Below are 20,043 nucleotides of genomic sequence, written 5' to 3'. Positions count from 1 at the left end.
GAACTTTTGAATCATTTGTAACCTTTTAGGCGCTACACCTTGCCTATTTTCATTCAGTTTTCTCAGATGCACGGAAGTTATTTTTCATGCCTACTCTGAAGGCCGCAGACATTGTTATGGAAAACTAAATCAAATTTTCCAACTGCCAATCACAAACCTCGTCCATATCCTTTTAACTTGAGCACAATAGACAAAGAATTAAAGTTTTAAAACGATTTTAACGTCACAAGAAACATTGAACTTTGTCCGGGTAATGGAGAGATTTTAGAATCGAGGTCGACAATCCTGCTTAAATTATATATTCAGTTTTTTAATGCTTTCCAAAGGCATCACTGTTTTTATTTCCCCTTCAAGCATAGTTCTCCAAAGTCGAAGATGCTAAATGAGTTAGGAAATGATAATTTAATTAAGTTCCTTTCAGTGCGATGATAATTTGTCTCGGTGGTCAGCGTTATAGAGATATATATAGCTGGATAATTTTGTCAATGATAAATTCTTATTACATTTCTGATCTTATTTGCGTCGAACTTCTTGTCAACATTTTCATAATATTTGTTCATTATAGGCGAGAGTGTTTTTTTTTCTTAGATCGAGATTCCTATTCAAACTTCAAAGGTGTCTAGATGTTTTTTTTAGTGTTTCTTATCCTTGTGAACCAGTGATGATTGTGTTTCGCTTCCATCGTGCGCGTCGAAAAAAAAAAAAGATTGATCAATAAAGGCATGCGATATGACACTGACTTCGTCACGAGGATAAGTTGATCAATGCCTGGGTTTTCTTAGCAAAGACCGATTAGATAAGCTAAATTACATAATGTATGTCTTTTCTAAACCGTAACTGCTTTTCTCTAAATTGTTTGCTTTGAGATTTTATTTCCAATTTATTTCAGCAAATTTTTCCTTAATTAACTATTCATTTGGATCTGGAACAAACCTGTGATCTTGCATCAGTTTAAGAGCTTGAAATTCGTCTGGCCAGATAAACATGCGGTGTTTCTTGTCCATGAAGCAAGCTAGGGATAAATGTTGATTTCGATGGAGCTTTTTAGCATATTTTGCCTCTGATGCTTTTATTTTACTTTGTCCACATATGAAGAATTACCGGTGATATAAAATGCGAAATCTTGGCCGCAAAAACTTGGCCTGCACGCATAGAAAATCACTGCGGCCTGTCATGGATGAATTTATACCTAAAAAATTTAGATGATGAGTGCTTTGATCGGGTTATGACGAAAACCTGCATTTTTTTACCGCTCGTCGTTAAAACCCCATATTGGGTTAAAGCGCAAAGAGTCTTAATTTCTCAAATTTTCTCTTAATTTCTCAAAATTTAAAAAAAGCTCTGTGATTGGATGATGTCGCAGACGGCTTTCCCGCTTCCCGGGAAGTTGGCCATATTTTCTACTTAATTTAGTACCATCATCTAAGTTGAAATTGAAAATTGGCCACCGTAAAGAGTTAAAAAGCTAACGTTTCGAGCGTTAGCCCTTCGTTAGAGCCCTTCGTCTACTGGTTTTTCGATGCTTTTGCTTTTTTCTTTATCGAGTATTTGAATTCGTGCGACTTGTTTCGGGGGCGAATTGATTTTCGCCAGAATTTGCCTTCTCACAGAGAGGGAATTAGATTTAAAGCGAATCATCATGGTCGCTGCGAGCTTCTTAGTTTTCCCCGTTATGTCGCCAACATCTTTCGCCCTGAAGGGCCTCTATAATCACCAAATCCGTACACAATGTCTTAACATAAAGAAATCATGAAACTCACTAAACACAATCCGTGTTGCACTTTTAAGATCGAGTGTTGTACTTTTAAGACTGAGTGTAAATTCTCTACTTCTGAGCTATTTTCGAAAATGACAAGCCGCTCCACTTAAGAGAATGCTATCAATGGTAATCAAAGAAAAAGAAAGAAGAAAGCAAATCTGATGCTTTTAAACAAGAGCCTGTCATCTTTGACCAGATAGGGCCGAAAAAGGAATGTATGGAGAAGTTGATAATTGTTTGGATCTAGATTAAGGTGCCACGAATCACGTGATAAGGGTGAGAGAATTCGAGAAAGCATCAGTGTGTCGCCGTACCCGCGACCACGATACCACAAAAATAATAGAAATTTTATTACTCTTGTTTAGCAAACGGCGAAGGGAAATGTGAATACTTAGATAACGCTGAACTTGCTGCAGTAACGACACCTTTCTTCGTGTCTTGTTCGTGTCCGAGCATGGCATGTATTATACTCCTGTATGTATCTATTATAACGTAGTATATCATGGTAAAATATTATGCAATTCAGCCCGTCGGCTGCGAGGTAATATCTGTTTTTTAAATTATTAAACATTAACTAAACGAAAACCAAAGGTGTAAAAATATTGTAAATGCGTAAATGGAAAGAAGAAGATCAAAGCGGTATACAAAAAACTTTTTTAAGACAGTTTTATTGGAAACGAGGAACTGGACGAGAAGTCACTTGATGATAGAAGGGATTAGAAAAACAGTAATTATTAAAAATTATTGGAGATATCATGGAAAAAATCACTTAATCAGGTTTGTGCGACATCGTGTCGCCGTTATCACATGTTAACAATGGGCAGTTTGCAGTCAGCTATCGGTGCCATGAAGGTTAACTAAAAAGGAGCGAGAGTTATATGCAGACCTTTGGCTAATGCAAGGACAAATGTTTGGCACGGATGTAGACTGCTTGGCTGTTAAGTGAAGATTACGGGCGCTGGGATTTCAACTGGAGGCGTTAAGTTCATTTTATTCTTTCGTTTTCTAAAAGGAGAAAATTTGTGCTAGATTTAATGGCAGTGCATCTTAGTTATTACAAACTGAGCCTCTTGCCATTTTTTTTTTGTATTTTTTTTTGGCCTCTTGCCATGATGACGAAAGTGAATGGATAGAGTAGTAGCGACCGATTACTTGGTTGACTTAGTGTTTGATGTTTTGAACCTGACCGTTCACAACTGTTGAATGCATTCCAGTAATTTTCAATCGGAGCACTTATAGATTAAGTGTTGTGAAACCAAATCATGGAATTTACTACGGCCAATCAGAAAGGAAAGTTCCTCAAGAGCCAATGAGAACTGAAACTGAAATTACTTTCGACATTCGAATGAATATTGCTCTAAAGGACCAATACACTGATCTTATCCTTGATTTTTTCGGCTGAAATGTTCTCGTGTAAAACGAGAACAGATTACACTCCTGAACAAAACTACCCCGCTCTCATCTCTGACTCAGGTGAAACCGCCATCACTTCGATAGCGAAAAACGAAAAGGTATCCAATGTAACTTTCGCGTTAGTTCATCTCCTGGAAAGCAGCATCCACTTCTTTACAAGGGACATTTCAGACAACGGAATTCTCGATCAAACACAGTAAAATGTTACATACCGCATTTATTGGGTCAATCCTTGCAGTCTGCGATCATTTCCATGCTAAACATCTTTACACTAAAGAAGGATCTAAACAGTCACTGAATCTTTTCAATTTTTATTTGTTTGAGCTTCAAGGCATTTGCAAGCGAGTTGAAAGAAATTTCCTATTCTAATCATTATCTCAATGTGTATCTTAGAGAAGGTCCGATTTTGCTGCACTTTCTCCGTCACACAACGGTACAAAATCAATGTTGCGTGACAGAAAAAGCGTGACAAGAGGAAGACGATTGTGCTCCCTGCTAGCAAAACAACTGCTCAACACGGTTTTAAATATCGTATATATAGTTAAGGATTAATTAAGAATAACAAATACGTTGATATAATGTCTCGAACTAAAGAATCAACATAACTGGAAATAAATTGGGTCAGTTAATAAACCCTTCAAACTCAAAGTCACTAACACCTAATTTTCTCCTTACAACATCACTTCTAAATCAAACGCTAAGGTTAGGACAAAAAAGGAAACGATCTCAACTGAATGGAGCTCTGGATTGTAAAAAACTTTCTTCGTGTTGGTACCGTGAGTAATGTAAAGCACACAGTATGGGGAATGTGCATACCGATGTTAGGGTGTAGAGGGCTAAACGAAGTCTTCCTTGGGTCTCCCCAAGGTTTTTGACAATCTGAATTTGTCCATAGGTGCGATGTTTGGTAGTGTTTTCCACTGTTAACTTAATGCCTTGTTGATGCAGTTCACAAACATTGGCGGAATCGAAGATAGCTAAAACGAAGTTCAGCTAAAGAAGGGCAAACTTTTGGTTTCAGAACCGGCGACGGTTATTCAAGTGAAAGCTACAAAAAATACTATGAGTTTGGTTATGATATGTTTCTACTAACAAACTACATACTTCAAATTGACCTACTAGCGATAAAAGCTCGGAGCATCACACATCGCTCCTTCCTTAAAATAAGTTTGATATCGCTTTGATAAATTTGTGTATTTTATAGGAAGCCTCCATTGATGGAACAAATTGCCGAAGTCGCGGACCTCAAAGACCCGCAAGAAAAAACATGGGAAATAGGCACCAGAATGAATACACAATAAAAAAATTATACAAGCAAAATTGATGCTTGACTTTTCCAGTATACAGTGTATGCCATTATAAATCGTATGACGTAATATGGTTGCCACAATTATCATTAAACAATACTTCTTCTGTTCGCACTAGATCTCATAGGATCGTGAAAGTTATAGGCGGGGGCAACTGCAAGGCGTCACACGATCAAACACGTCGGTGCACAAAAAAACAAATTAATGCATCGATCTTTCTAACACTAAATACCTCATTTCCGTTCACGCCAAAAAATTAAACTTGAAAAGATTGTTTTTGATAAATCAAAAAAGATAGTTTGTTCCACAATTTGTGGCAGGTGCAACTGGGGGGAGCGGGAGGGGAAGAAATTGCTCGGGAGGGAGGTAGTCTGGTACCCACTCCCTTTTTTTCCCCTTCCTTTCCATCTCCTATCACATCTACCTCCCGGGGTAATCTGTAATCTCCGAGTTTCGATGGTCTGGAATTTAAATACTCAGGCATTGATAAAACTTGAAATGAAAATGGAAAAATCAATAAGGTTCTTATTAAACGAAACCTCTAAATATGTCCCTTACAACTTGTTCCTATCCCAGTGATGAACTAGAATTAACTTTCGACAGCACAACATAACAGCTTTCACGAAAACAGTATTTTCAAATAAAATTGCAGTTTCTATGTCATCTTTAAGCTCTATAACAAAAGCAACAAAAATGACTGGGATTTGCCACACACGTACAATTTGAGTAACCATTCTAAGCAACAGGGATTTCACCCATTTTACGCAAGCGCACTTGCCCTCTTGTGCCATTTCCGTCGTCTGTGGAACTATAACTAAACTCCAATCGACCATCAACTCTAGGAAACACAAAATGTTTGTATGTAAGACTGAGAAATTAATACTGGTATCATCATAGTGTACAATACACACTATGGGATGAGCAGCAGAGATGGCAATAAATGCAAAGATGTCATTTATTTAAAATGTACTCGTCTTTTTCATAAACATGGGCCATCTTATGTCAAAAGCCCTTTGTACATAAGTCTATCAAAACGATAAGTAGCACAGAATTTAAGCTTTAGGTGGCTTAATGTGTTGAGAGAATTTAACTGTACAGACAAAAACCATGGTTGTACTTACTTTTCAGCTGTTTATGCGCAGCATCAGTGAACAAAGAGGAAAGGTGAAAAAAATAAAACATATATTAGTGGTCTGCCGACACTGGCAGAAAGGAGATCTATATACAGCTTAAGGGTACAATAGTCTCTCCTATGGGTGCTGAGTAAACTTCGTTTAAAAAAAAGAACTTATTCATAAAGAAGCTACATAGAGAAAATTTATATACTGCAGGTGGGCCACACCCACTAAAGGTCTTTTTGATTTATGATTTTTTTTTTGCATTGCTGCCCAGATTTAATATCAAATACACGTTTCAAGATTGAGAAACCCACAGTTGGTTAATTTTTTCATTTTGAACATCTAAAATTAAATTCTCCCCACTTACAATTTGGTGTTCAATCAATTGATACCTACAGTGTACATGTACTAGTTGATATTTTACTTTCTTCTTTTACATGTAGTTTATTGCTAGCCAATGAACATCCTTGGAGACCCAGGGACTGAGTTGATTTCAAGTTAGGGCATGAAGAGCTCTGATCAACTAGATTAAACAGAAACTAACTACATTTTCTAATACAAGTACATGACTTGTACATGTATATTCTGTATAAAAAATAGAAATGAAATGTGTAAAGGGGGCCTCTATTGAATCATACATGTTCATTACTGTTTCACACCTTTTTCTTTGTCCTTCTTTCTCTTTTCAGCAATGAAGATGATTAAGAAAAGAACAAGGGCTTCAACAACGATACCAATAAAAGGCCACAAAGGGCCCAACGGATCTGTTAAAACAAAACAAAAAAGCAAACAATAAAACAACATGATAACATTGACAGGTCAAACCATTTGTTGAACAAAACCTATGGGGGGCTGAGTGACTCTTTAGGACTGGATAACAGCAGTAGTGTAAGTTGCAATCACATAATATATTGTGCTAAGAAATGCCATCATTCAATTTTGAATCAAATGAAAGCAACTGTGATTTCAATGACCATAATGCTGATAATAATAAAAAAGTAAAGCTGTAAGTACAAGCATGGTTGTTGCTATGGTTATCGTGATCAATTCTGTGATTGGTGGATATCTAAGCTGAGTGGACTCAGTATGCTTCGCTACATTAGCTGTCTGACTACAGCTAACTGTCTGATTACACTGTCATATCACAACCCTGTAAAAGAATAATAAGTGAAAAATAAAGCAGCAAATGCACTGATCTCATTTGAGGAAATTACAATAGCTATGATCACACTTATAATAATGATAATAATAATAATAACATTACCTGATAATTCTGAAGAAAACATACATGTACATGTTTTTGTAAACCATGACATGATCTCTTGAGCCCTAACAGTGACTATCATCTACACATTGAATGTCATTTCTCCTTACAAGACCACCCAGAATCAAACATCAAGGGTGACCAGAATTAAGGAAATGATCACCAACTAAAGGGTTTCTTGATTTTTCGACAAATTCTCCTTGTCAGTAAAAAGGAAATGTATATACAGAAGAGAATGGAGAATCTAGATGTTGTTGGTGTTGGGGTATAAAGTGTTCAGTGTTAAGCAAGAAAAATGATCAAAGTACACGTCGTAGAGCCTAACCTCTTACACGAAGCACGAATCGCTGGCATTTGTCTTCAACATTTTTAGAACAGTTTGAGGGAAGACAACAGTAATAAAATCCACGATCGGTATAATCCACTTCAGATAGGGTCAGAATTGATGGGCCAAATGTGTCTTGATGAACCTTGTAGTGTTCACTTGATCCATCTGACAAGAAACACAGCCAAGGTAAAGTGAGACCAATTTATTTTGTCAAGAACAAATCATTTCTCTGTCTATCTCTGTTTGATCACAAAAAATAAATAAAAAAAGATAATAAATAACTTATATTGACAGATGATGACTAATCCACAAAGATTGTGCTGAACTGTTTTTAAGGGCCCTTGATGAGATGAGCATCTTTAGAACTTACTTATGCAAGCCTGAACAGTGTCTTCATTCTTCTTCTTCACCTTCCATTCTACCTCCAAAGGAAATCCTTTTGCAGCGCACTCAAACGACACATTGCTTCCTTTAGAAGCCTTCTTCTCAATGTCTTCCTTTGGCTTGGGAAGCCAAGGTGCAACTAGAATAAATCAATGACCAGGAAACACTTGAATTGTCCAAGTAAGGGGTGCAATCTTTGATTAATGACAAGATGTACATGTACATTTACCCTGGTTTACATGGAAAAAATGGTAGATAGAGATCAACATGCTGTCTATGTACAGTACATACAATGCAAGAATTGGGCCATTGAAATTTCACCAGGACTATGTGCTGAGTAACCTTAAAATTCTCTAATCTCTAAAGCTGAATGAACCTTCCCAGGTACGTTGTATCAAGGAAAATGTTTCAGCTGACTAAATGCTTTCCCTTCAATTCCCAGACATGACTGCAATATAACCTCTTCATACCAATTAAAAACTCAGTCTATTCAGCAAATAACTGAAGCAAGATGTTTCTTTCTTGTGACAAGAATTAAACAAAATATATCTCGGGATCACTATGTTCATACACAGCGATTTATCAGATTGACTTAGTGGTAGCTTATAATGTAATAACAAATTCTCTAAACTAGCTATGATGAGAGATTCACATTTCTAATCTGATAATCAGATTAGAAATTTCTAGAAAATTAATATAAAACTGTATTTTCATCTTGGGTACTTTACTTTTTGTTTAATAATGGTATGGCTTTTGGAAGTCAGGGTACTTTAATTTTTGTCTAATAATGGTGTGGCTTTTGGGAGTCAGTGTATTGCAAAATTGACTGAATACAGCCCAAGCAGATTCCTAGTGCCCATACAAAATGTACAATGCAACTCTTTTACCCCTTAACTTCCATGAGTGACCAAGACAGAATTTCTCTTTACAATATCAATACAATATCACAAAGACAAGTGATGAGAAGAAAGAAAATTATCAATTAGGGGATTATTAGTTGATCCAGGACTAAATTCACCAAAGTAACAGCATAAGAATTGAATGGCAAACAGTAACAAGAATTAGTAATAGGATCTTGAAAGTGAAAGGGTTCAATTATGTGGACTTTTAAAAATGTGCCCCAGGTTTCTTCAGTTTGTTGATTTCTAGTGCCACACATAATTAACAATTATTCCACAAGTGCGTGTTGGATGAGATGATAGATAGCCAATGAGGCACCTAGCGTGAGATTACTGTGATGTGGTCTGGCCTGTTTACTGGGAAGGGGGGGAGGGGGCATCTGTAAAAATTTCTCCTTTATTAATTGTAAACTGCCGCCGGCAGTCTGGAAAAGTCCCCCGCACATTGTTGTAAAGCGCATTAGAGCATTTACATGAAAATGCGCTATAGAAATTGATCTATATTATTATTATTATTATTATAGCGCTGAGTTGGCTATAATCATCTCATATCCAACAAGCACGAGTGGAATAATTGTTTTATTAAAAAAAAAAAAATGCCCCCAAGATATTAGACAAATCTTCTCGACTTTATTTTGTAAAAAGAAACTGGATGTTACAATGTACAGATATTAGATTGTGGTATATTGGCTCATACACCATAATGGCTAAGCCAATAAAAAGTCTTGAATTGCATTATCCAATGATCCAGTTTTTAATAATGTACAATGTACAATGTACAACCACAGTTAAACCTTTAACTCCCACAAGTGACCAAGGCAGAATTTCTCCTTACAATATCAATACAAAATCAAGCAGACAAGTGATGAGAATAAACAAAAATGTCAATTAGGGGATTATTGGTCAATCCACTACCAATTCAATTGCCTGAACTAACATTGTAAGCATTCTCTAACCAGTTGAGCTAACCGCCTCCCAGTTAGCTCAATTGGTTAGAGCGCCGGATTGTGTTGTGTGGGAGGTCGAGTGTTCGAGCCCCGGCCCAACCAATACTCATGCCAGTACCCCTGTACTAATTTTAAATTCCACCTTTCTATAATATCAAGAAATGGATAGATATTGTAGTCTTCTTGGATAAGGACGAATAAACCTTAGGCCCCGTCTCCTGCAGGGTTAGGGGTAGGAGACGTTAATTTCCCATGCACAAGATTACTGTGTGGTGGATGTCTTCCACTGGGGTGGGATGGGAGGGAAGGTGAGATCCTTACATGGACTGAAGCAGCTGCCAGAGGCACCTGATAATGCTGACATCCGATCTCAACCTTATCATTGTAACTAGACACCTTTGTTGTTTAGGGTGCTTAAGACTTTCTTTCTTTCTATGGCAGACAGTACTTACGAGATACTAAGAGGGAAAGGGTTAAACTCTTCTATGAGAATTTCTTCAAAGAAAAAAAAACTTACTATTAACACACCTGTAATAGTGAATTGTACTTACTCTTAATAAATGTGTCATCTGTAACATTGTACTCCTTAATATGCCTCAGCTTTACTTCCAAAAGGCATGTGTAAGTTCCCCCATCTAGGACATCAACCTTTGTACGCTTCAGTGGGGCTAAAAAGTCCTGTTGCACATCTGGATCTGGATTCCGCACACTCTTCAACAATTTCCCATCTTTAAACCAGGAAATCCTCTTTAGTGGGGTGCTGTTCTCATTTCCTCTTTCAGTTAGGTTGCAGAAGATTGTGATGTCATCACCCACATTAAGAACACTGGAATCTGGGACTTTCACTGTTGGAATTTCAGCTCCTAAAATGCAAGAATGGGTAACCATTACATGTAGGTGAAGATTATTGGCCAAGTGCTCAAGCACCAGGTGGATGGATTTTTTTGTTAATCAGTAAATACATTTTGTTTCCTTGTTGGAATAGAGATGGTTTATAGACATATTTTGCTGCATAAGGATCTTTATAAAAAGGTACTTTACCGTTTAAGATGAGGGCATAACTTTTTGATGATCACTAGGCACTCACATTACATGTAAACTGCACGTTCAAAGAAGTGAAAAATAACAGGAACTTTGACTTTGAACAATAGCAAGTTACCACACTGCAACAGCTCATCCTATTCTCAGTGGTTTACAGGAGATGGCAGTAGGGTTTTTCCCCCTCAATAAGATGCCAGTCTTCAGAAAAGTTACTCCCATCCCATGCATTTCCTCCTGTTTTCTGACAGTTTAATTTTACTCAATTCTATACTCTATGGATAGATGTGACTTACATAATAGACTTATTTATGTGGTGAGAGTACAAAGTAGTGAAATTTCATTGGTAATGCAAAGACTTACTTGTAATAACGCTGACACTAAAGCCATGCCTCTTTGGTGAGCTTACACTTTTCGCAAAAGCATGGCACTCATAGCTTCCAAGAACACCGTACTGACTGTCATCCTGAATTGTTACATTCTCCACAGTCATGGTAGTGTACAATTTAAAGTTTCCGTCTACAGAGAAAGCAATTAACTTGTTAACAGGAAGAGAAGAATATGGCTTTGTACTAAACAGATGATAGAGGCATGGGGGGGGGGGGGGGGGGAAGGGGGGTTCTGATCTCATTCCATACACAAATTAAAGAAAAATTAAAACATCAAGTATCCAAAGAGGAAAACTTCAATTCTCTCTTCCTATGTGCAAGGTTTCAGGGGAATCTTGAGGTTTTGATGAACTAAAAGAAATAAAATGCACAGGTCACATATAATTCAGGAGGGAAATCATGTCTCAGCCTTGTTGATAAATTCCCAAATCATGCTTGCCTTTCTGTGAAATTCACAATCACATGGCCACCTACTGTACATCTTACAGCCTGTAATTGTAGGTTTGCAGTATTGACTTGATGCAACATTTATGAAATTTTTAAGAATCCTGCTTTGGGAGTAAATTTTGGGATCCAGAGGTTGTTTTGCTTTGTTTTGTTTTGTTTTGTTTTTTTCCTGGTGCCAGGTCCACATCAGGTCGTAATGTCTTGCCTATCCCTCAACCTGCTTTATTAAATAAACTATGATGATGATGATGATGATGATGATTTGTAAAACAAAGATATACTCACTTATATCCTCTTTTCTGCTAGTGAACAAAAATCTATCCCCCTCTAACTTTCTGTATCGGTTAAGATCATCTCTCCTATGAAACTCTATTCTATCTGGTTGAAGTTTACCAGATGCATCAAATGCAATGCAAGTAACATTTGCTGAGGTGTACTCTAGTGGGTAGATGTTCTCCGGGAAAGGTTCTATAATTGCAAATGGTGGTTCCCCTGAAAAAAAAAAAAAAAAAAAAAAATTGCACACGTACATCTATTAAACTGCAGGAATTGCACATACATGTATACTTGTATCTAATCTCCTAGGCACCTCCTCCAGAAAATGCCATACACTGCAGGAAATTTAAAGAGATCCAAACTGGCATTACTCAAAAGGCTATAAGGATGGGGAAAAGAGGGCTAGAAATGAGAAACCGGTGTGCTTTTCTGTATGGGGGGGCCAGATGTTAATTTGAAGCTGTAATGGATTTTGCCCATACTTTACCTTACGAAGCTGTAACGTACAATGTAACTATAGGTGGTTTGCACATGCCGCCATGGCCGCCATGTTGGTGGACGTAAACAATAGATATCTCATTAGCTTCTTTTGTTCGTCCACCAGCATTTGTTCCTTTCACCATGGTTATCTGTCTCTAGAGATTGGTTGCAAACCACCTAGACCTATGCTATCTCTTAATCATATATTAAAAAATTGTAAGCCAAAGTGCACAAGTAGATCAATCTAAATAATTCACACCGCTTTTTAACACATGTTGTTCAAGTTCGGATAACGCGCCTAAAAATGTCTAGATTATTCTGTTATCGGGTATTGTTATTTAGTAACTGCCCAAACACAGATCCAAAATGAGTACCATCGCAACTTGTATCATTTTTAATAACAAAGTTTTTCAAAATCGTCCCTGCCACATTGCAACCATGTATTTTACTCCATCACGAGATGAAAAGTTTGAGCTAGACTATAGCAAAGCTTTAACAAAAAATATTGCAATCTCAGAATTCCAGCTCAGCGAAAAAATGTGATTTTCAAATAGTATATCTTAAAGTTTATGTAACGCCGTAAAAATTCCTATCGCATAAAAACACTGTCTAATTTCACAAATTCGACGTCAAACATCTTTCATTTCCAAATTTATGTATACGATCTAAAGGCCAACAAGCCATATTTTGTAGAACAAACACAATTGCGTATGTGGTGTTAGCACTCTGTCACGCTTTAAGATTTTTCGATCAGTTCACCCTAAATTTGAGATTATTCCAGAATTATTGACAAGTTCTGATTGCAAATTTCAAAATCAACATCGAAGATTCAAGACACCGCCTTTCATTTTTAACCACACACACACACAAAAAAAAAAAACCGTGGTTTTTTTGCCAGAGAAAGCTCGTAATTTGCATCGAGAGATCGAAATTTATTCGTACATTACGACAGTTAAACGATCACAAAGCTTCGAAGAAAATGAAAAAACAATGCTTATTATGAGATCGCAATTCATCTATGCGAAAGCTTCGGTTCTCTTCAAAGGTTTGAACCGACGGTAAGGTGAATGCACTAATTTAACTTCACGAACTCATTTAGTAAACCGGCATGTTTTTGACGCTTTGCTCTCAAGTTTCATTTGCACAATGAGATTTGTTTCGGAAGCTCTCGCATGACAAGTAAAGTTCTTTCGTAGCAACCAGTAAATGATTATAGGGTTCTTAATACACATTCACCCTTACCTTGAACCTTCACTGTTGCAAAAATAGTGAGAAACAGAGGAATAATTTTTTCTAATACGGCCATACTGTTCGCCGCACCTAAATTTATCTGTAAACTTTTCGATAAACTCGGCCCCAGGTGAAACGCCTGACAGACTTGAAATTGAGGCTGTTTGACGCAACAGGCCTGTGCGGGAGTGTATTGTCATCTGTAATAAATAACCATTCAAGGGCTCTCCGTATAGTCCTTTAAGAGTGATTATTTTTAGGGTCTAAATTATTATTTTCACCAATTTATTGATAAGCAGTATTTTACAAACGATGTGACCAGTGACCATCACCTCTTCGTTTCAAAAAAAAAAAAGATGGCTTATTTCATAAGCGCGGTTTATCCGAATTATAAATATGAGGTTATCTTCGACCACCAACCACCGCAAGTGAAATATTTCTAAAAGAATTAACACTAAAAAAGACTAGCATCGATTGCAAAATAGTCTAGCGATATGGGAGGTATTCCAAAATACACTGGAGAAGAAATTTCTAAAAACTTTGATCCGAGATCTCTTGATATTTGCGCAATATATATTTAATAAATTATATTATTATTGTACATATTATCATTAAAAATTTTCTCATGCGTCTCAAGTAATATCTAATTCTTTATCGGGTACCACGCTCTTATTTTTCTTTTCTATGTTGGCGAGCATTTCGTTTTATGTCTTTTCTGAGAACAGCTTCGCTCTTCTGAGTTCCACTTATTTTTCTAGCGTGGAATGATGTTCTTATCTGTCTCACTGTCATGCGTTGGAAGGGATGATATGATTCCCATGTCGACGTTAGTTCCTTTTAAAGTGTTTCTCTTTCTTCTTCTCTCTTCTCCCAGCAAAGAAGATGATCGCAAAGAGAACAATGGCTTCAATCAGGATCCCAATAGCTGGCCACAACGCACCAAGAGGATCTGCCAAACCAAACACAACAACATGCTTTCAACGACTTTTTTTCTACTTTACCGAATTTATTTGTCCCGTCATTCAGCAAATGGCCAGAACTCCTGAATCTGTTGTCGAGTAAGTGGCGCGAGATTTTTGGACAAATCACATCGCGACGTAAACCAAAACCAAAGCAATCTCGAATAATTTTGTACACTAAATTGAAAATTACTTTTAAGACGGAAGTAAGTTCATTATTGTGAAAAACGAATTAATTTACCTCTGACGCGGAGGACGAATCGTTGACAGTTATCCTTGACATTATCAGAGCAGTTTGAGGGAAGACAACAGTAGTAAAATCCGCGATCAGAGTACTGCACGTCAGATATGGTGAGAACATAGGGGTCGTGAGCAGTACGACGTTGAATTTTGTAGCGTTCATCTGTCGTGCCATCTAACAAAGTGTACAATACAATGTTATTATTTTCTAAAGGTATTTTCAGACAGATTAGGCAATGGTACATGTGCAAAAAAAAAAAAAAAAAAAAAAAAAATACATAAAAGCAGGTGCCCATTATCTAGGTAATGCACTTCTGATAAAAATAAAGATTATTGCGATTTATAGTAGCAGGCCCTGGAGTAGCAGGCATTTCCATGAACTGGTTGAGGGTCTTCAAGGGAAGACGGGAGGGGTGGGGATGGGGTGGGGGTGGGGGTGGGTTCAGAGTCGGGGTTTGACTTTGGCAGTTAGGGGAAGAGATGGCAGTTGAGACATTTGATAGCTGATTACCTGGAATAGCGGCAATAGCAATAGAAGGAATTAAGATTATTATCTGTCACAGCTGGCGTAGCCGGTGTTCAATAAGAGGGAAAGTGGACAATTAATTAAAGAATCTAACCAGCGCGATCGTCAGGATCTGAAGAGAATAATTAAAGGAATGCATAAGAAAAGAAATGCATATTAATTTTCTACGCAACTCTAATTGTCTCATTAACCCCATATTAATTGGCGACAACGCCATCCAGTGTGTCAGTACCTATAAGATCTTAGGAGTTATTATAGACAGTGACCTGAAGTGGAACTGTCATGTTGATTACATTATTAAGAAAGCTTGTAAGAGGTTATACTCCCTTAGAGTACTGCGCAGAGCCAGGGTGTGTCAATCTAACATCCTGAAGATATATTAGCACAGTCCGGCCAGTTTTAGAGTATGCTGTACCTGTCTGGCAGGATATTCCTGCCTATCTGTCCGAATCCATAGAGCGAGTCCAAAAAAGGGCGCTTAATATAATTTACCCCAAGGCTGAGTCATATGCTTATGCCTTACAGCGCGGGTAAATTAGATAGACTAGATGACAGAGGAGTAGACCTGTGCTATAAATACATGGCAAAAATGAAGTCCCCCAGCCACCCGCTGCACCCATCTGCTCCCCAGCCCACTCCTGCACCCATCTGCTCCCCAGTCCACTCCTGCACCCATCTGCTCCCCAGCCCACTCCTGCATCCATCTGCTCCCCAGCCCACTCCTGCACCCATCTGCTCCCCAGCTCACTCCTGCACGCACCTAATTACAACTTAAGGCAGAAAACACAAAAGTACTCTCTCTTCCGAAACATTCAGATATGTATGACAAAGAGAACGGAGGACTTTTTTACATTTAAATCTTTTAAATGATTCAGTTGTTATTATCATTGTTATAGTCGTAAATTTTCAGTTTTAGAGAATAGTTGCCTTAAGATTGTAAAATACACTCGATAATTCAGGTCCTTTACTGACAGAGAGTTTAATAAACTAGTCATTCATTCATTCATTCATTCATTCATTCATTCATTCATTCATTCATTCAAGAGAGAGGGTAATCTTGATCCCAGATCCTACCGTGTAACCGTAACTGTGGAGGTAATTGGTTATATCAACTAAGTTGAAATAGTAAATTGGCCACCGTAACGAATAAAAAAGCTGACGTTTCGAGCGGTAGCCCTTGGTCATTCGCTCTGACGAAGGGCTAATACTCGAAACGTCAGCTCGGTTTTTTATTCGTTACGGTGGCCAATTTAAAATTTCATCTTAGCTGATATAACCAATTACCTTATTACCCCCACCGACGCAGCACCACAGTTTCTTTAGAACTTTCAGTCTTTATTCATGTAACTGGGGAGGGCATGGGTACGAAACAATGGAGAGGGAGAAGGATGCGTAGGTTACATATATCATAGTTAGTTATGGCGGATTTTATAACTATTAGTTACTCTGAGATAAACAAATAATGTCTTCAAATACTGGAGGCCTAAATGAGGGCTAGTTCTGATTGTTAACACATAATCTTCAAAACGAAAAGAAAAACTGATCAGAAACAAAAGAATATGAAATGTTTACAATCTGTTATCAGAAATTGTGGGGAATTAAGATGAAGGATGGTAAAAAAAGAAAGAAGCGGTTCATTAAACTGATTTTAGATTTAAAAACCTTTTTTATCACTGAATGTAACGGTTGATAACTGAAAGAGATTTGTCGGAGGTTAAATATGCCCCAATTAAATTACAGTTAAAGTTTTAAAAAGTTTTCCCTTCTTGACATCTTGGGAGCCTCTCTCTCGATTCTCGCATTAAAATTTGACAGACTTCCAACTTCATTCAGCTTTAAAATCATGTTTTGATCTTTGATCAATGCTCGCAGAAAGAAAAACAAGAAAACTGATGAAATTAAAATTAAAAGACTTACTTATACAGGCTTGCACGGTGTCCTCGTTTTTCTTCTTCAGCTTCCATTCGATCTCTAGAGGAAAGCCTTTGGCTGCACACTCAAAAGACATGTTATCACCTTTGAATGACTTCTGCTCAACATTGTGCATATTTGTCTTAGCATGCTTTCCTGGAAACCAGGTCGCAACTGAAAATTTGAGAAATAAGATTTCATTTCTGAGAGATTTGAACCATAATTACGTGAACAGTAAACAGATTTAAGCAATAGAACACGTTTCCGGGCTCTATAACGTGATAAAGCCACGTGGGATGTGGAGAAAAAACCAGAGAGGCTTACAAATCACGAGCCTATCCGTAATTGGATCCTCCTTTGTCATCCGCTAAGTTGACTTCGGTCGTGTTTCTTTAATAGATCCTTAGTTGGGTTTCAGATGGGGTTATAGGCTTCCCCTACCCGGTCACCTTGAAAATTAAGTTTCCCGGGAGACCACGTCTCCGATCACGTAAATCACATCTTCGATTGCCATGTTGCCAGCATGGTTGTCCTGATAGTGTAGTGGTCATCACACCTGACTAGTAACAGGGGGACGTGGGTTCAAATCCCGCTCATGGCAAATTTTCTTTCAAACATTTATTCTATTTAAGTATAAATACATATGTATGTAGAGATAGATAGATATATCAACAAATCCATTCTTACGTTGCATAACACCCACCTATCCCAGCCCAGGGAAGGACATCCACCACACAGTAATCTCGTGCTTGGGAAATTAACGTCTCCTACCCCTAACCCTGCCGGAGACGGGGCCTACGGTTTATTTGTCCTTATCCGAGAAGACTAGAGTATCTATCCATTTTTTGATATTATAGAAAGGTAGCAAATTCTCCTAATGCAGTAAATGGCTTGAACCCGGGGGTAACATGTGAAGGTGTAGTCTGATCGTCCGGGTGAGTGTAGTCCTGAGAAGGACTGTTGTCGGTGGTGGTGACTGACGTTTCGACAACCTGTGCGGAAGTCATAATAATAATAATAATAATAATAATAATAATAATAATAATAATAGTAATGACAGTTTATTCACAGTATATCCACATAAAAAGCTGTGGCTCTTCATCTGTGAAGGCCTACGATACTAAAATTTAGTATTAAAACTAATTTATAATGACTAACTAAATTGTAATAAAAACTATACACGAAAGTAAATATGCAGAAATATCATCAGAGTCAAGTGAATGATTGTTGTCAGTAAAATGTTCTTATTCCAGTTCGTGTAAAATGATCGGTTGGTTTTGCCGTGATGTTATTGGCTGTAAGACTCAAGTGACGTAAGTCGGTCGTGATTGGTCTGTTTCGATCTGTCGGTAAAGTTAGGTCGTTCTTTTTCGGTCGTTTGTGATGTTTATGTCGTGAATGAGTCGTTTGTATGGGGCGGGTAGTTGTTGACATCTGTTTAGGGGAGTCTGTTCTAAGTTAGTAAACCAGCTTTCCAGAGTCAGTCGTTGAAAATAGTCAGTGCTGTAGGTTAGGCATTGCGCAGAGTCACAGTCAATTTTGTGGTTGGTAAGGCGATGGTGTTCAGCAATGTGATTGCTGACATCACCTTTTCCTCGTCGCCCGTCTGTGTTCAGTCAGTCTTGTTGTGAGGTTTCTGCCAGTCTCACCGATGTAGGAGGCTTGGCAGTCGGAATAATTGATCTTATAAATCGTTCCCTGTCTGTTCCTCGGTTCGTCTTTGTCTTTAACGTTGGTTAGTAACTGACGTAGTGTGGTGACGTAGTGTGGGGATAGATTGTCTACTGACAATCATTCACTTGACTCTGATGATGACTTCCGCACAGGTTGTCGAAACGTCAGTCACCACCACCGACAATAGTCCTGGACAACACTCACCCGGACGATCAGACTACACCTTCACAAATTCTCCTAAGTTATTTTAATTAAGACCATGAGTATTGGTCCAGCCGGGGCTCGAACCGTCGACCTCCCGCACAACACAATCCGGCGCTCTAACCAATTGAGCTAACCGGGAGGCGAAGAAACAAACGTAAAATTGTATTACAAAAGCGATCAATTAATAATTGAGAATTTCAGTTAAGTCACCATGAAGGATCCGAGAAGTCTACCTTATTAAGCTTGTGACATTAGAAAACACTTACTGCGAATCAAAGCGTCATCCGACACATTGTGTTCCAGAACTCTTCTCAATTTTACTCCCAGAAGACACGAGTAAATTCCTCCATCTTTAACACCCACACTTCCAATCTTTAGTGAGAGCTCAAGAGTAACTTTTTCTGACTCTCCGATCGGAATACTGTTTAACAACACACCATCTTTAAACCAAAACATGTTTTCCAGGTCGGTTCCATCGCTTCCTCTATTGGTTAAGTTGCAAAAGAGCGTGAGGTCCTCATCGTTTTTCAGGACTTGCACGTGCGGTGTGACCGTGACTTTAGGAACTTCGCTCTCTAGGAACGCAATAACAGTTGACTCCTTATTTGGAATATCTTACCATTGGAAGACATGTCAGCAATTTCCTTCGACTGGTGCGTGAAACTAACATTCAGGGGAAGCAACAGATCATGAACTGTTCGCTTGAGGGAAGCAAGAAGGAGTAGTTGATTTGGGCGTAATCAAGTTTCCTGCTCTCCCCACCCTCGAATTTGCAGGCTAAAAATATCTAAAGGGGCAATGAATTTATGGAAACGAAATGTAAAAAAAAAAACGGTTAATAGATCTCTCCCACCGTGATAGACAGCAGAATGACATCAATGAATGAATTTTCTAAGTTGTACAATGATATTGCAGGCGCACAACACATACTTTCGATTGCGTAGACATTGAAGGCAAACTGATCGACTGATCTGTTTCCTGCAAACGCATGGCACTCGTAACCTCCTTGGTTACCGTACGAACTGTCGTATTTTCGTGTTAAATTTTTGATCACCATGGTGCGAAAAAGCTTTTTGTTTTCACCTGCAAACAAAATATTCAAAACGTCAAAATTTGCCACAGTTTTTCTTTCATTTTATGAGACAGGGCCTTAAACCGCATATCATTAACAATTTTTCTTTTCCCAACCCATAAGAAAAAATGTTTCATCCTCCTCCCCGCCAACATTTCGTTGTCTTCCTGCCCGGAAA

At 38.0% G+C, this 20,043-nt stretch overlaps 2 protein-coding genes across 2 annotated transcripts in view; both read right to left on the bottom strand.

The window, feature by feature from the left end:
• Positions 1-3,467: 3,467 nt before the first annotated feature.
• LOC111328841 (basigin-like) lies at positions 3,468-13,424 on the bottom strand. The gene is made up of 7 exons (XM_088758701.1): positions 13,292-13,424; positions 11,579-11,785; positions 10,821-10,976; positions 9,971-10,282; positions 7,560-7,712; positions 7,187-7,354; positions 3,468-6,361 (listed from the first exon to the last, which is right to left on the bottom strand). The coding sequence occupies exons 1-7, from the start codon at positions 13,353-13,355 to the stop codon at positions 6,243-6,245; spliced, it is 1,179 nt and encodes a 392-aa protein (XP_088614827.1). The 5' UTR covers positions 13,356-13,424; the 3' UTR covers positions 3,468-6,242.
• A 123-nt stretch (positions 13,425-13,547) lies between these two features.
• Positions 13,548-20,043, bottom strand: part of LOC148733563 (neuroplastin-like) — a 12,812-nt gene continuing 6,316 nt past the window's right edge. The window contains exons 3-7 of the mRNA XM_088758700.1: positions 19,724-19,876; positions 19,060-19,368; positions 16,922-17,089; positions 14,480-14,653; positions 13,548-14,228 (exon numbers count right to left, since the gene is read on the bottom strand). Of these exons, the coding sequence (XP_088614826.1) occupies positions 14,107-14,228; positions 14,480-14,653; positions 16,922-17,089; positions 19,060-19,368; positions 19,724-19,876 (926 nt within the window). The 3' untranslated portion in view covers positions 13,548-14,106. The remainder of the gene's footprint in view (positions 14,229-14,479; positions 14,654-16,921; positions 17,090-19,059; positions 19,369-19,723; positions 19,877-20,043) is intronic.

Source organism: Stylophora pistillata, chromosome 4, assembly GCF_964205215.1.
Source record: "Stylophora pistillata chromosome 4, jaStyPist1.2, whole genome shotgun sequence".
NCBI lineage: Eukaryota > Metazoa > Cnidaria > Anthozoa > Scleractinia > Pocilloporidae > Stylophora > Stylophora pistillata.
This window is presented reverse-complemented; position numbering and strand designations above follow the sequence as displayed.

Excerpts from the sequence above, each read along its gene's own strand:
- LOC111328841 (XM_088758701.1), bottom strand. The coding sequence starts at position 13,355 with ATGGCCGTATTAGAAAAAATTATTCCTCTGTTTCTCACTATTTTTGCA. Across the intron at positions 7,713-9,970 it reads AGATGACACATTTATTAAGA|TTGCACCTTGGCTTCCCAAG; the intron begins GTAAGTACAATT and ends GATTTATTCTAG. Across the intron at positions 7,355-7,559 it reads CACTGTTCAGGCTTGCATAA|ATGGATCAAGTGAACACTAC; the intron begins GTAAGTTCTAAA and ends GTTTCTTGTCAG.